The sequence below is a fragment of the Canis aureus genome, chromosome 9 (genome assembly GCF_053574225.1).
Source record: "Canis aureus isolate CA01 chromosome 9, VMU_Caureus_v.1.0, whole genome shotgun sequence".
Taxonomy (NCBI): domain Eukaryota; kingdom Metazoa; phylum Chordata; class Mammalia; order Carnivora; family Canidae; genus Canis; species Canis aureus.
The window spans coordinates 13,492,061-13,507,628 of NC_135619.1; the positions used below are offsets into that span (position 1 = coordinate 13,492,061).

Genomic DNA, 15,568 nt, shown 5'->3' on the forward strand with positions numbered 1-15,568 from the left:
AGCCCCGCGGGGGATCGCCGATTCCAGCCGGCACCAAGTCGGAAGGCTGGGTCCCTAAGGCCGAAAGAACGGCCGATCAGTTGACAGCGTCTCTAAGGACACGGGGCGCGCGTCTGCCAACCCCAGGGTGCTTTTACCGCAGGAGCAGGAACTGCGCTCCCACGGGAGCTCGAAGTTGGGAACTTCGCTCCCGAGGCCGCGTGGACCCGGCGGGTCTCCCGGGACGCGACGCGACGCCCCGCCCCTCCTCCTGCCCCGCCCCTCCTCCTGCCCCGCCCCTCCTCGCCGCCCCGCCCCGCCCCCTCCCCGCGCGGAGCTCGTGCGCTCGGCGCCGCCTTTATAGCGGCGGCGGGGTCCGCGCTCTCCGCACTCGGGCGCAGCCGGGCGGAGCCGACTCAGGTGCGCGCCCCTGGGCGTCCCGCGGGGGGCGAGCGGGTGCCGGACGCCTGCCTGTGCGAGGCTCTGCTCTCGTCGCAGCGGCTCTCGGCCGTGATCCGCTCCCCTGTCCCGGGCCGCGGCTGCACACCGATGCCGCGTTTGGCTCGACCTGCAGCCGGAGCGTCGCCTTCGGATAGGCGCCCTCTCCGGGGCAGCGGCCTCCGAGGCCACCTCTCCCCTCCGCCGCCCCTGGGTTTCCGGGGGTGCGGGCCCCGAGGGGGAGGGCGAGCGCAGGGAGGCGGGGACGAGGGGGCCCTCGGTTCCCGCGAGCCTCCCTCGCATGCTCCGTGTCTCCCAGGCCCGCGCAGCCCCTCGACCATGTCGGCAGCCTGGCTCCCGGTCCTCGGCCTCGGTGGGTACGCGCCCCTCCCGACCCGCCCCCGCCGCACCGAGCGGGGTGGGGGCTGCAGCCAGCCTCGCGCTGTCCTCTTTCGCAGGTGTCTGTCTGCTGCTGCTGCTGCCGGAGCCTGCGGGCAGCGACGGAGCCGGTGAGTCGCGGGCTCCCGTGTCGGGCCAGCAGGACCGGGGCCGAGCGCGGGCGGGGCTGGGGGCGGCGGGCGGGGGCGCGCCCACGCCGAGCCCCGGGACTTGGCGGCGGGGCCCGCTCCGGAGGGCGCCCCGCTGGGAGCCGCTGCCCGGCGCACACCCCTCCGCACCCTCAGCGCGTCTGCTCCAGCTTAGCCACGTCTCCCACGCGAGGGGGCCCCGGTATCCGAGGGGGACGTTCTTCCCAAGACGCGGAGCAGGAAGCGTCCCCGAATCCACGGTCACATCGCGGGAGGCACCTGGCAAGCCGAGCATCGGCATCAAGATCAAGGCAGGGGAGTATCCTTGGGTCCCACCGACCGCGGTGTCAGGGAGAAGCCCCCCAGAACCCACTTCGGACTGACAGATTTGGAGCAGAAATAAGCAGGTTCAATTCGGATAAAAATGCTTCACTTCCAAGAGACTAACTTCCTTGTTTCCTGTCCTGCAGGAGTTGGGCTGTGCGACCTGGGGCGAATTAACCCCATGGTTTTAATTTATGCACCTGTAAAAGGGGTGATTGAGCGACATGACATGTTTGTTTGTTTGTTTGTTTACATGACATTTTGTAAAGTGAAACATCTTTTTACTGGCTTCCTTAAATTAAGATATAATTTTAAGGCCCTGCATTTAGAGGAAAACTGGTATAAATGGTCCTCCAAAAGGAAAGGATGGGACCTTGAAAGTTTCGTGCGTGTCTATGAAAATGTCTTTCATTGGGGCACCTGTGTGGCTCAGTCAGTTAAATGTCCAACTCTTGATCTCAGCTCAGGTCTTTTTTTTTTTTTTAATTTTATTTTATTCATGAGAGACACACAGAGAGAGGCAGAGACATAGACAAAGGGAGGCAGATGTTCAACTCCTGAGCCACCCAGGTGTCCCTCAGCTCAGATCTTGATCTCAGGATGGTGAGTTCAAACCCTGCTTTGGGCTGCATGCCCAGTGTGGAGCCTACTTAAAAAAGAAAAAAAAAATGGAAAATGTTCCTCACAGGCTCAGCTCAGATTTAATATCTTTACCTTAGGCAACTGTGTCCAGTTTTTTTGTTTTGTTTTCTTGTTGTTTTTTCCAAATCCATTTATTAGTTCTTACTGTGCTGACAGCTGGCATCATTAATACTTTAACAAAACCACTTAAAATTAGCCAAATATCTAAGATAGTTACAGGTACAAAAGATATACAAGTTAAAACCATTTAAAAAGTAATAAATACCATAATTTGTATTTGACCATAACTCTATTGAGAAATGATTGTAAAATTAAAATCTTACAATAACTGTACACCATATACGTTGAGTGATTTACATCTTAGAATATAAAGGCAGTCTTTCATTGTTACACATTTAGTGTCTCTGGTGGTTTGAGGAGAGAAACACCATGATACTTTGAACTTCTATGCTTTTCTCTTATTGACTGTTGTGCATGCTGTGGTGCTCTGAGGTAGGTCTGGTGAAGGTCCATGAGACATTATTATTATCAATTGCTCATTATTGCAATTGAGATTTTGTATTTCTAGAATGAATTAATAAATGGTGAATGACTAATATCATTTTCTAGTTCTATTTCTAATTATGTATTCCCAAACTGTTAAGAACTGAGAAAATTCTTCCAACAGGCTTTGTAGTGGTTGAGGACTAGATTAAATTGGACAACTGGTTTTTGGGTAGCTAAAATTTGGAATGGTGTGGAACCATACATACCTTAATATTCTTAAGAGGAAGTGTAGAAATTAGTAGGGAGATAAACCCCCAGTTCCCACCCCACTTTACTCCCCTCAAAATCCTAAGAATGTCATTACATGCCTTCCTTTCTCTTCAGTTCCCATTGCTATCACATGCTTTACCCGAGGACTGGACATCAGGAAAGAGAAAGCAGATGTCCTTTGCCCAGGAGGCTGCTCTCTTGAGGAATTCTCTGTGTTTGGGAACATAGTGTATGCGTCTGTATCAAGCATATGTGGTGCAGCTGTCCACAGGTAAGCTGAAACATGCCAAAGAGGAAGAAATCCAAGTGTGATGATATCCTTTCCCTTTTTAGCCAAATGGACATCCTCAGCTTCTTTCTTTTGATTCCAATATTGACCATAGAACATAGATACATTTTTAAGGTTTTTGTGGGTATCCTTGAAGCACCGGCTATACCAAGGAAGCTTTCTGACTAAAGGCAAATTTTATGACTTCTTGATAGCTAGATCCATGTGATTTTAGAAATTCCTAATCATGCAATATATTAGTGTTTTTACTGTGTGCTGGACATTGTTTTAACTTCCATGACAACCCTACAATTGTACAGAGTAGGTACAATTTTATTCAATTTTATAGTTGAGGAAATTGAACTCAGGAGTGTTGCCAACTATCTTGCCACTTTTAGCGAGTGCCAGAGCTGGAACTGAAAGCCCAGGTGTGCTTCCAGAGCCCATATTCATCACCCACTCTGCTATCTTGCAAGACTTTTTTTTTTTTTTCCAAAGATTTATTCATGAGAGACACACACAGAGAGGCAAAGATACAGGCAGAGGAAGATGCAGCCTCCCGGTGAGGAGCCTGATGTGGGACTTGATCCTAGGACCCCGGGATCAGGACCTGAGCCAAAGGCAGACACTCAACCACTGAGTCACCCAGGTGCCCAAGACTTTTCTTTAAAATGAAGTCCAAGGACATAAAAGTACCTTAGAAAACTAAGAAAATTATTTGGTGCTATTAACTCTGAATCTCTGAGCTGTAGGGAACAGGATCCTACAGGTATGTTCCTATCAACATTTAAGAAGTTTGACAGCACAAAACCATTTTTCCCAGGCAGGTTTTGTACCTGTGCAAGCAAGTTTTTAAAAAGGCTGGCAGCATCCTTATATATCTTCCCTGATGAACTATTTTCTTGATTAATCAGAACATGGTTCTATAAGTCAGGTACTCCTGAAAAAGCGTGGGTACAATATCAGTTGTTTTTCTGTGTTGCAGGGGAGTAATCAGCAACTCAGGGGGACCTGTGCGAATATACAGCCTACCAGGTCGAGAAAACTATTCCTCAGTAGTTGCCAATGGCATTCAGTCTCAGACACTTTCCAGATGGTCTGCTTCTTTCACAGTGACAAGTAGGTACAATTATATTATTTTTACTTTTGTGTAAATATTGCCTCACCACCCCCCCCCCCCCAAAAAAAGTTTTATGCTTTTCTTAATCCAACCTCTTAGACTCTGATGGAAAAGCCTGCAATCAAGACTCAAAGGAATCAACTAAAGGTTACAGTCAGGGGACTGGACAGGCAAAGACTCATTTAAGCTAAACTTGGCTGAATGAGGGAAGAATAATCTTGCTGTTAGAAGATTGCAGGAGAAACTTGTGTTGTCTGGGGTGCCTGGGTGGCTCAGTCAGTTAAGCATCTGACTCTTAATTTCAGCTCCAGTCCTGGTCTCAGGATCCTGAGTTCAAGCCCCATGTTGGGCTCCATGCTGGGTGTGGAGCCTACTTTAAAAAAGAAAAAAAGAAAAACAAACAAACAAACTTGCATTGTCTGTAATCAGAATTCCCTGACTTTTACCACGTAACACTGAATCAAAAAACTGGTGAATGAAAATGAATGTGCATTCATTTTTGGTGATCCTTTTAAGATCTGATTTAATACATAAGAACCCATTTTGGTTCTTTGAAACTAGCATGAAGCAAGTACTCATGCAATTGCCATCACTCAATTCTATTTATCATCGATTACATTTATCATCCTAGAGACCCCTAAATTAGATTCATTATGCTTTGATGGTAAAGAAAGAAGAGGAAAAAAAATAGTCTTTTCTTTATTTTAACAGAAGGAAAAAGTGGTACCCAGGAAGCCACAGGACAAGCCGTGTCCACAGCACGTCCACCAACAGGTATGAAATATGGAAGTTACTTCCTGGTCACCTGGCACAGCATTTGGAAATTAAAAATAAATTTATTGATAGCCTTCAAAAGGAAACTGATGTTATACACAAAACAGGGGTGCCTGGGTGGCTCAGTCAGCTAAGCATGAACCTCAGCTAAGGTCACGATCTCAAGGTTCCCCCACCCCCCCACCCCCGTTGAGTTTGCACTCAGCAGGAAGCCTGCTTCTTCCTCTCCCTCTGCCCCTCCCCTGCTCATGCTCTCTCTCTCTCTCTCTCTCTTTCGCTTTCTCAAATAAGATTTTATTTATTTATTTGAGAGAGAGAGAGAGAGAGAGAGAGAGAGAGAGAAGGAAAGCAGACTCCCTGCTGAGCAGAGAGCCCAACATGCGGCTTGATCTGAGGATCTCCAGATCACGACCTGAGCCAAAGTCAGAGGTTTAAGTGACTGAACCACCCAGGTGCCCTCAAATAAAATCTTTAAAAAAAATTTTAAAGCTGACAAAACAAATATCTTAAGTTTCCTAGTGTATTACATAGAGAAACATTTTATATTTCAAATTCCTTTCCTTTTTCTATTTTCAGTTACAAACTCTGCTCCCAGACATTCTCTTGAAGTGCTATTTCTGTCTGATTAAATAAATCCCATGCCTAGAAACTGAACAAAGTAAAACTGGAACCTCCTAGTTGCCATATGAAAAAAAGTAATTAGTGTGTGTCCATTTTAACATATAGCCAGGGATCTCCTTTCCTAAGATTGTGGCAGTTTTAAAGTCAAATAAATTAGGAACATTAGAATCTAACTCTAGTTTCCAGTCCTGCCTCAACTGTGGGTTTGAGATATCAAGTCCTGGATTAGTGGCATATCAAATATATAGGCCTACAACAGTTCTGACTTGTTTCTTTGCTGGGACATTGCTTCCCCATCCAGAAAATTGTGAGAAAAAAAATGTTTTTAGGAAATAAATTTTTTAAAAACAAGTATTTTAAAGAATGATACTCCTTTGTCATTAGCTTTTCCCCATGTGGACTTCTTGCTATGAAACTGTCTTCCTTTTACTAATGCCAAGGGCTTCCTTTGTTTCAGGTAAACGACTGAAGAAAACACCTGAGAAGAAAACTGGCAATAAAGGTAAGAGTCCATATATCCATTGAGGAAAATAACATTCTCTCTCCTTTCCTCCCTCCTCTTGTAACTGCTAACAGAAAGACTTGTTTGGGTATTTACAGACTGTAAAGCAGACATTGCATTTCTGATTGATGGAAGTTTCAATATTGGGCAGCGCCGATTTAATCTACAGAAGAATTTTGTTGGCAAAGTGGCTCTAATGTTGGGAATTGGAACAGAAGGACCACATGTGGGCCTTGTTCAAGCCAGGTACCAATCTTATTAAAGTGGGTGGAAACTTGATGATAAATGATCAATCCTTTTAGTGGATACATGCGTTTTAGTTCAATATACACATACTGAGTTGTGGACAGTCTGAGTTCCCATACTATAAATAAAGGATTTAAGATTGCCTAAGCAGACTAGGTAAGTCTAAGTGCTTCCTTTCTGGAATAAAAAGATTGAGAATTATATGCTATTTGAAGACCAGAAGGTAGACTAAAAGGTTTTGTTGCTCATACTAATTACCTCTGTACATACATTCTGCTCAATTCCCAATTCCTCTTTGCCAAAAAAACTAATAGGTCTATTCCTCCTCCCTATTCTGTCATTCTTTTAAACATTTCCCATAGTTCCTTGGAGATCTGAAGCTCAACCTCTTAAATTTTATTCATTTAAAAATAATGTTGATGGCTTTTAGGATTATAATATGCTCACTCTAGAAGCTTGAAAAACATGTAGAGCACAAGAAAGAAAACCAATTTCCCAAATATGCCCCTCAGAGATAATCACTATAAAATGTTTTATAACCCCCTTTATTTTAAAAAATATTTTATTCATTTATTTGAGAGAGAGAGAGAGAGAGAGAGAGAGAGAGAATGACTGGAGGGAAGGTTGTAGGGAGAGGGAGAAGCAGACTCCCCACTAAGCAGGGAGACTGACATGGGGCTCAATTCCAAGACCCTGGGATCATGACTTGAGCTGAAGGCAGCTCTTAAGCCACTGATTAATCTTTTGTACCTGTGTGTATAATTGAAGTATAGTTGACACACAATGTTACATTAAATTCAGGTGTACAGCATAGTGATTCAACATTTCTATATGTTACTCTATGCTTACTGTAAGTGTAGCTACCATTTGTCTCCATAGGATGCTATTACATGCAAATGACTACATTCTTTATGCTGTATATTTTATTTCACAGCTGGAAGCCTGCAACTCCCACTCTTCCTCACCCATTTTGCCTATCCCCTACCTTTCTACATATGTGTGTTGCTTTTTCAAAAGCTCCAACTAAAAAAATATCTCATGTCCTATTTTTTCATCCCTTAGTATTTTGAGCATTTTACCAGATGACAACTACTTTTCAAAAAATGATGTTTGGGGTGCCTGGGTGTCTCAGTCAGTTAAGCAACTGACTCTTGATTTCAGCTCAGGTCATGCATGATCTCAGAGTCGTGAGATCCAGCCCCATGTGGGCCCCGTGCTGGGTGTGGAGCCTACTTAAGATTCTCTCTCTCCCTGCCCCACCTCCCCTACCCAACTACTCACCCCCGCTCATGCACACACTCTTAAAAAAAAGTTTTATAATGTTCCTTTGCGTGATTATTTGCTTAACCATTGTTTTTTTTAACCATTACATATTACATTGTGATTAACATCCTTATGTCATCTTTGTGCCATCTTTGATTAGTTCATTAGACTAGATTCCTAAAAGTGAGATTTGTATCAAAAGGTTCTGACATTTTTAAGACTTCTGATACAAAGTTAAATTGCTTTCTAGAAAGCTGATCCAGTTTAAACTGCTATCAGCAGTGTGTGAGTGTAGCACCAGTATAACAAATATTGATGTCTATTTCATTTGTTCTTATTTTTTACAACTGGTTCTTAATTTAGATAGATTTTTTTGGTATGAGAATTTAACTTTGTTTTCTACATAATTTAACCATTTTCCCACACCTTTAAAACAAATGAGCTTCTTATTCCATTGATTTATCAATTTTATATACAAGTTTAGGCAAGTCAGTTTCCTTGATCTATAAGCCAATTTTACATATTTTCTACAATGCTTTGATAATTGTAGCTTTAGTGTCATTTTAACATCCCAGGGGGCAAATTCCCCTCAGTACCTTTCTTCTTAATTTTTTTTTCCTTGCACTTTGTATCCAATTCTTTTTCAAAACGAAAGCTACACTATCTTGTAGTCTCAAAGACAAGCTTCTCTATAAACTTCTTGGCTTATAGTTTTCATATTTTAGGAAAAACACCAAAATAAACTATATCAAGAGTTTATATTTAGGCAGAAAAACAGAACATATCATTAAGGATGCAAAAACAAGACTAAATCTCATCCACAATTTAGATAGTTGAAAAGTGACCATTAAAATGAAAAGGTTGGGCAGCCTCAGTGGCACAGCGGTTTAGCACCACTTGCAGCCCACGGTGTGATCCTGGAGACCCTTGATCAAGTCCCACATCGGGCTCTCTGCATGGGGCCTGCTTCTCCCTCTGCCTGTATCTCTGCCTCTCATTCTCTGTGTTTCTATGAATAAATAAATAAAATCTTTAAAAAAATAAAAATAAAATAAAATGAAAAGGTTATCAACCCATAATATCTGATTTTGTGACCTAGCATTCCACCAGATATACAGAAATACAACCAGTGCTATACTTGTCCCTCAAAATTCTTGACTTCGTGGCAACTGATAATACTGAGATCTTAAAATGTTGCACTTAATGAAATACTGACTTATCTAAAAACTAAACACAACAAATGGTGCTTTAACTGTTTTTACTCAGCATGGTCTCTAAAGAACAGTGATAAAAATGAGCTGAAATCCTTTTACTATTAAAATGGAAAATCCCTGGGGCACCTGGGTGGCTCAGTGGTTGAGCATCTGCCTTTGGCTCCGGTTGTGATCCTGGGGTCCTGGAATCGAGTCCCACATCAGGCTCCTCCCAGGGAGCCTGCTTCTCTCTGTGCCTCTCTCTGTGTGTCTCTGATGACTAAATAAAATCTAAAATAAATAAACTCCCAGATCTTATAATATACATTAGGATTGATGTCAATATCATTATAACAGAAATATTGTAATACTTCACAGTTTTATTTTCTTGTACCTTCTCAATTTTAAAATGTTAATCCCAGTGTCCTTGACATTGCCTCTCTTCTGACCAGAAACCTGATTATTTTATAGACCGACACTGTTGAGTACTTCCAGAGTCTCGCACTGGAACAGACCTAGCCTCACACCCAGCCTCCTTCCAACTCTCTGCGGCCCAACTCTGCAGATTTCCATGAAGTGGTGCTCTGGGCCAGGCCTGTTTTCAGGGGCACCATATAGTTTAGGCATGGACTCTGGAACCAGACAAACCTGAATATGAAGTGCAGCTATGTTTTGTTGGACAAGTTACCTAAATGTTCTGAGCCTCAGTTTCGTCATTTATGTAGTAAGGATAATAGTTTCTGCCTTGTGAAGTTATAATGAAATGATATATGTAATATGTATTTAGCATATTACCCAGAATAAAATAAACCCTCAAGGTAGCAATGGTTTTTGGTACATTTCTGCAAGAGGCCTTAAAATTCAAATGAGGAGGCAATACCTTAATTGACTGTATACTACAGAATTAAGAAAGAAACTTAGGCATTGTCTGATTTATAGATTTTTTTCTAAGGTATATAATGTTGCTTGTTTTACCTTTCCAGTTCTCCCTAGGTAACATTTTTTCATTTTTCCACTTAGTGAACATCCCAAAATAGAATTTTACTTGAAAAACTTTACATCACCCAAAGATGTTTTGTTTGCCATAAAGGAAGTGGGTTTCAGAGGGGGTAATTCCAATACAGGTAAGTAGACTTTGGCATCTGGGATGTAATAGAGGAGAGGGTTATGAGTGATCAGACATGCAGAACAGCATTAGGCTATTTTATATAAGCAGATGTGAAACTCTTCCTCCTGACACTGAAATCTTGACTAGGTTTGTACTTGATCATCTAAGATACTCAATTTATAATGGAAAATATACCAAAGTGCTCATTAATAGTGCTGTTTAAAACACAAAAAAAGAATTGTGCTTTATTATCCTTATATTGGGTAGGACAGATAGCCGCTTTAGAGAAGGCCCTGTTCAGCATGTTAAAAAGAAGCAAAGATCAACAGACGGATTTAATAAATGCAGAAAGAGCTAGAGTAGCACTATAGACCCTCTGAAGGGACATTTCTTGTTCTGAGTATTTAGTGGTACTAGTCAGTCATTAAGGGGATAGATAGCAAAAGTACAGTAGTGGGAGTCAGTTGTGTTTCTGACTGATGATTGATGTACGGTAAGGAAACATAAGGCTTCTGGGAGGTGATGGGGGAAGTAATGTGGGTTGTGAAGCCAAAAAAAAAAAAAAAAAGCCTCATGGATAAACTTTCCCATCTATTAGAGAACTAAGTTCTATGTAAGTTAAATTCTTAAACTTTTGGTGGCTTCAAGTTGGTATGGGGAAATAGAGATATCATTTGAGCAGTGGTGCTGTTCCAGCTTACTTCTTTTTCAAACCTAGGAAAAGCCTTGAAGCATACTGCCCAGAAATTCTTCACAGCCGACACTGGAGTAAGAAGAGGGATCCCCAAAGTGGTGGTGGTATTTATTGATGGCTGGCCTTCTGATGACATTGAGGAAGCAGGCATTGTGGCCAGAGAATTTGGTGTCAATGTATTTATAGTTTCTGTGGCCAAGCCTATCCCTGAGGAGCTGGGGATGGTTCAGGATGTTGCGTTTATTGACAAGGTAAGGAGGTGAAGGTGTCTTATGTTACAGTAGTGATTTAGTTTTGGGCCTCAAGGCATAGTGCTGACTGGCCCTTACCTGGATTAACTTTGAACAGTCAAGATAGAAACATTAAAAAAAAAAAACTATAAAAACATTCTATAATTTTTAAGAAGAAATAATTTTATGTCTCACCCATAGGCTGTCTGTCGGAATAATGGCTTCTTCTCTTACCACATGCCTAATTGGTTTGGCACCACAAAATATGTAAAGCCTCTGGTACAGAAACTCTGCAGTCATGAGCAAATGATGTGCAGCAAGACCTGTTACAACTCAGTGAACATTGCCTTTCTAATTGATGGCTCTAGCAGTGTTGGAGACAGTAATTTTCACCTCATGCTTGAATTTGTTTCCAACATAGCCAAGACTTTTGAAATCTCAGACATTGGTGCCAAGATAGCTGCTGTACAGTTCACCTATGATCAGCGCACAGAATTCAGTTTCACTGATTATAGCACCAAAGAGAATGTCCTAGCTGTTATCAGAAACATTCGCTACATGAGTGGTGGAACAGCTACAGGTGATGCCATCTCCTTCACGGTTAGAAATGTGTTTGGTCCCGTGAGGGATAGCCCCAACAAGAACTTCCTGGTAATTGTCACAGATGGACAGTCCTATGATGATGTTCGAGGTCCTGCTGCTGCTGCACATGATGCAGGTAAGGTTCTTGTCCTTTGGGTAGGGAACGGAGGGGTTCTGTAAGTTTTGTAAATATAAACTTAGGCATTTATTTTATTGAACAAACACATTATGGTATTGTTCAGAGCTTTACCCAGTATTAGCTGACTTGTCAAACCAGCCCTATGAATCTCATTATATGGACAAAGAAACAAATTTCCTCAAAACCACATAGCTAGCAAGTGGTGAGTATTCAAACCCAGGCAGTATGTATTATTGGGAGAATTGCCATGAGAATCATGTCATATGTCAAGGAAACATGTTACAAGGGCTTATGTTTGACTCAAACTTGGAATATGTCCCCCCAAAATCACAGTTTATCATAATTTACCATGAATCTATTTGATAATTAATCCTTTTTTTTAGTAGTTTTGAGTCTGGCATGAATTTTCTTAGATGATAAGGTCACCAGTAGACTTTAATTCTATTCCATCTAAATTTCCTTTTAACTTTTTCTTCTTGAGATAATAAAAACACACTCTGCTATTGTAAAAGGGTATAAAGAGGTCTTCTTTCTCCCTTACCCCAACCTTAATATTACTTTTGGCAAAGCCCACTTTTTCCTGAAAATATTAGCATAATGTGTTGCTGAGATCAAATAGGGCAACAAAAAGCTAGCATTCCCTTTCCAGGGATGAAACCGAGTGATTGCAGTCCAATAATACCTAAAAAGCAAAACGCTAACTTGGGAGAGGGGAATTAACAGCCTTGCGTTTTTCTATACTCCTACATACGTTCTTTTCCCTATTTAGTTCCCAATGACTTCACCTTTTTCCTTTGATACTTATTAGCACGTTTTAATGCACTTACATACTTTTTTTTTCACTTATGTACTTTTATATAGGTGGAATACTGTCATTTAGCGGGTAGAGAACTGATACATGCCATTTAAGCTATACATTGGCTTATTTGTATACATCTGGGTTATTTTATACATCAGCAGCTAATCCAGATCAAAGACCTGTTTGCTATCATTCTTAAAAATGTAGCTTACAGGAGCACCTGGGTAGCTCAGTCGGTTAAGTCAGCAACTCTTGTTTTCGGCTCAGGTCATGATCTCAGTTATAGGATCAAGCCCCACAAGGGGCTGCGTGTTCCACGGGGAGTCTGCTTGAGGGTTTTTCTCCCTCTGCCCTTCTCCCCATTTGTGCATACACTGTGTCACTCGCTCTTGTAAATTTTTAAAAATATAATTGCTTACTGAACTAATTTTTGGTTAGCAGGCTTAGATTTATGCTGAATTAAATGAACTAGATTAACTCAAATATATCTTCCCTATGCAATTAGTTGAACTTCAGAGGGTTGGGGCACACCATTTTCATGAAAATTATCCTTTAGTCATCATGAGGTCAAAGTTAACAAAAGCCAGAATACAAGATAGGCTTACAGAGCTAGGCCCTAATTTTTTTTTTTTAAGCCATAATTATATATTGGGTCTGAGCTAATGATTCTGAGCTTGAATTCAATCTACAAGTAAGGAAAACTGGGGAGAACTTTATTTCTGTTAGGGGAGAGGAGTATTGACTGGGTGATAAACCAGAAATTGTTTCAAGGAGCTTTTATATAAACTAAACCTGATTTATATCTTAAATATTGACAACTCTGAGCACTGAATACCACTAGAAGGGGGATGAAGTCTTAAATAGAAGAGAAACACTCTATAGGGAATTTCACCCAAAAGAAAAGATGGCAGAGTACATGAAGAATCTGCTAAAAAACTACCACACTTGGGATGACAAACCAATGCTTAGTTATCACCCTAACCAAAACATAGTCGAGTAAAAGCCTTCTTTCTATATAGCACATGGGAACGCAGATATTATGCCTCAGTGTATAACTAGGATAAATTATTCCAGCTTCACCTTTCTCTTTGACTGCTTTTATCACTAGATTTTTGCTTTGGGATTAGGGGTTAGACACTGACTGACTACTGGCAAATTTGCCAATATAACCTACACATCCAAATGGAAGAAGGTTCTCATTATTCACAGAAGCCTAGTTGCCATCCCTGACAATGCAATAGCCTTAGAAAACTTCCATTTATGTATCCCAAATTTTGTGCCATTCTTTCATGCAGTTACATTGTCTATAACTCCAGTAAAATGATTAACTGGAGGACAGGTAGCCCATTCTCAGGAAGTTTTCACCATTTCACTAAGAATGTTATTGTAGTTTATTTATGAGACACAGAGAGAGAGGCAGACATAGGCATAGGGAGAAGCAGGCTCCCTCTGGGGAACCCAATGCAGGACTCTATCCCAGGACCCTGGGATCATGACCTGAGCCAAAGGCAGACACCCAACTACTGAGTCACCCAGGTGCCCCTATTGTAGTTTTAATTTTTTTTAATTTTATTTATTTATTTATGAGACAGAGAGAGAGAGAGAGAGAGAGAGAGAGGCAGAGACACAGCAGAGGGAGAAGCAGGCTCCATGCAGGAAGCCTGACGTGGGACTCGATCCTGGGTCTCCAGGATCACACCCTGGGCTGCAGGTGGCGCTAAGCCACTGAGCCACCCGGGCTGCCCATGTAGTTTTTTTTTAAAGATGTTTTTCAGGGTATCAAAAACTTGCCAGTGATCATGTGATTCATCTGTTAATATGGTAAATTATATTTATATATGGCAAAGCTTGTTTTTGACCCAACTGTTTAGCCATTCTCATCTCAATGACTGTTAAAGCCTACCTAACCACTTGGTGGAGATTGTTTTTTGGACATTACAGAGTTTCCTCTACCATTATGAACTAATTCATGAAAAATATTTACACCCTGATTTTATATATAAGCTGGAACTTGATTTTACTTCACTTAAAAATATTTTCATTGTAGGTATCACCATCTTCTCTGTTGGTGTGGCTTGGGCACCTTTGGATGACCTGAAAGATATGGCCTCTAAACCAAAGGAGTCACATGCTTTCTTCACAAGGGAATTCACAGGATTAGAACCAATTGTTTCCGATGTCATCAGAGGCATTTGTAGAGATTTCTTGGAATCCCAGCAATAATGGTGACAATTTGGCAACTGAAAGAAAAAGTGCAAGAAGATAGAAAATGTCATTTTCTCATAATTCCAAAATACTATATAGCATACTAGGATCAGATGCAAAACTCTTATATTAAAAATGCCAACAGCTATTTCAAGCAAATAAGCATTCATTTAAAGCTACAACCTTCTGACAATTTAGAATTGTTAAACACTCTGCCAAGGCTTCATAATCATGACCCTTAGAAACTCAGGAAAGAGGAGATATCATGCATCTAAATCTTAATAATTCTAAAATGCAAATTAAATGTAGAGATGCAAAATCCATAGTTCAATAAGACTATGATGCTCAGAACAAAAGCAACATTCCTTCTCTAATCATTCTGTATTAAATAAGGAAAATTAAATAGTTCTTTAATTCAGTTTAAATGTTAAATATTTTGCCCCAATAGATGTCTTAAAACATTGTTACTTAATATATTAAAAAAGTTATAATTATGAAATGGAAGGGAATTAAGTATCATTTCCTTTGTAGTGTATTTTCATAATAGCATAACTGATATATCACACTGAACAAGATAACAGGAATGCTTGGTATTTTTCTATTTTTAACCTTAATTTTATATGTGTATAGATATATTTGGCTTATACTCTAAAAGTCATCCATGTGCTGAAAAGAAAGCTAAGTTGGTAAATTTTTACTTACTACTTGTAAACATTTGGCTCTGAGGAAAAACATTAAAGGTAGAAACTGCAGGAAAAAATATTATAGTCTGACTTATTTAAGCAATAAAACTGTTAGTGACTATTATTCTAAGCTGCTTTACTTTTATTATTCCAAGTATCTATTGCTGGGACATGTGAAAAATCCTGTATTCACTATTTAATGCAGAAAGACCAATTCTGAATTTTTTCTTAAATTTATTCAGTTACTTATTGAATGTCTACTGTTCTAGGCATTCTACACAGCCATGACTAAGTTAAACAGCATGAGATGCTTTTGGTTAGTTCAACAAAAATGTTCTTTAATATTATTTAACATGATTAAATATGCTTGTTAGTTCTTGAAAAGGGAACTCCCTTAATATAACTAACTATTGTTACCTCACCAAGAGCTTTCCCTTCAGATAGAGAGAAGAGGTATTGTTATCCCATCTGGCTT

The 15,568-nt window shown here is 40.9% G+C and overlaps 1 protein-coding gene across 1 annotated transcript; it reads left to right on the forward strand.

Annotated features, from left to right (window-relative positions):
* Window positions 1-305: 305 nt before the first annotated feature.
* COCH (cochlin) lies at window positions 306-15,217 on the forward strand. The gene is made up of 12 exons (XM_077908920.1): window positions 306-399; window positions 737-790; window positions 876-926; window positions 2,781-2,937; window positions 3,920-4,053; window positions 4,766-4,828; window positions 5,907-5,951; window positions 6,050-6,197; window positions 9,674-9,777; window positions 10,480-10,706; window positions 10,887-11,403; window positions 14,253-15,217. The coding sequence occupies exons 2-12, from the start codon at window positions 757-759 to the stop codon at window positions 14,426-14,428; spliced, it is 1,656 nt and encodes a 551-aa protein (XP_077765046.1). The 5' UTR covers window positions 306-399; window positions 737-756; the 3' UTR covers window positions 14,429-15,217.
* The last annotated feature ends 351 nt before the right edge of the window (window positions 15,218-15,568 follow it).

What these genes read in the sequence shown, in the direction of transcription:
- COCH (XM_077908920.1), top strand. Translation starts at nt 757, where the DNA reads ATGTCGGCAGCCTGGCTCCCGGTCCTCGGCCTCG. An exon ending in GCTCCCGGTCCTCGGCCTCG is followed by an intron (nt 791 to 875) that starts GTGGGTACGCGC and finishes CCTCTTTCGCAG; the next exon opens with GTGTCTGTCTGCTGCTGCTG. An exon ending in TGTGGTGCAGCTGTCCACAG is followed by an intron (nt 2,938 to 3,919) that starts GTAAGCTGAAAC and finishes TCTGTGTTGCAG; the next exon opens with GGGAGTAATCAGCAACTCAG.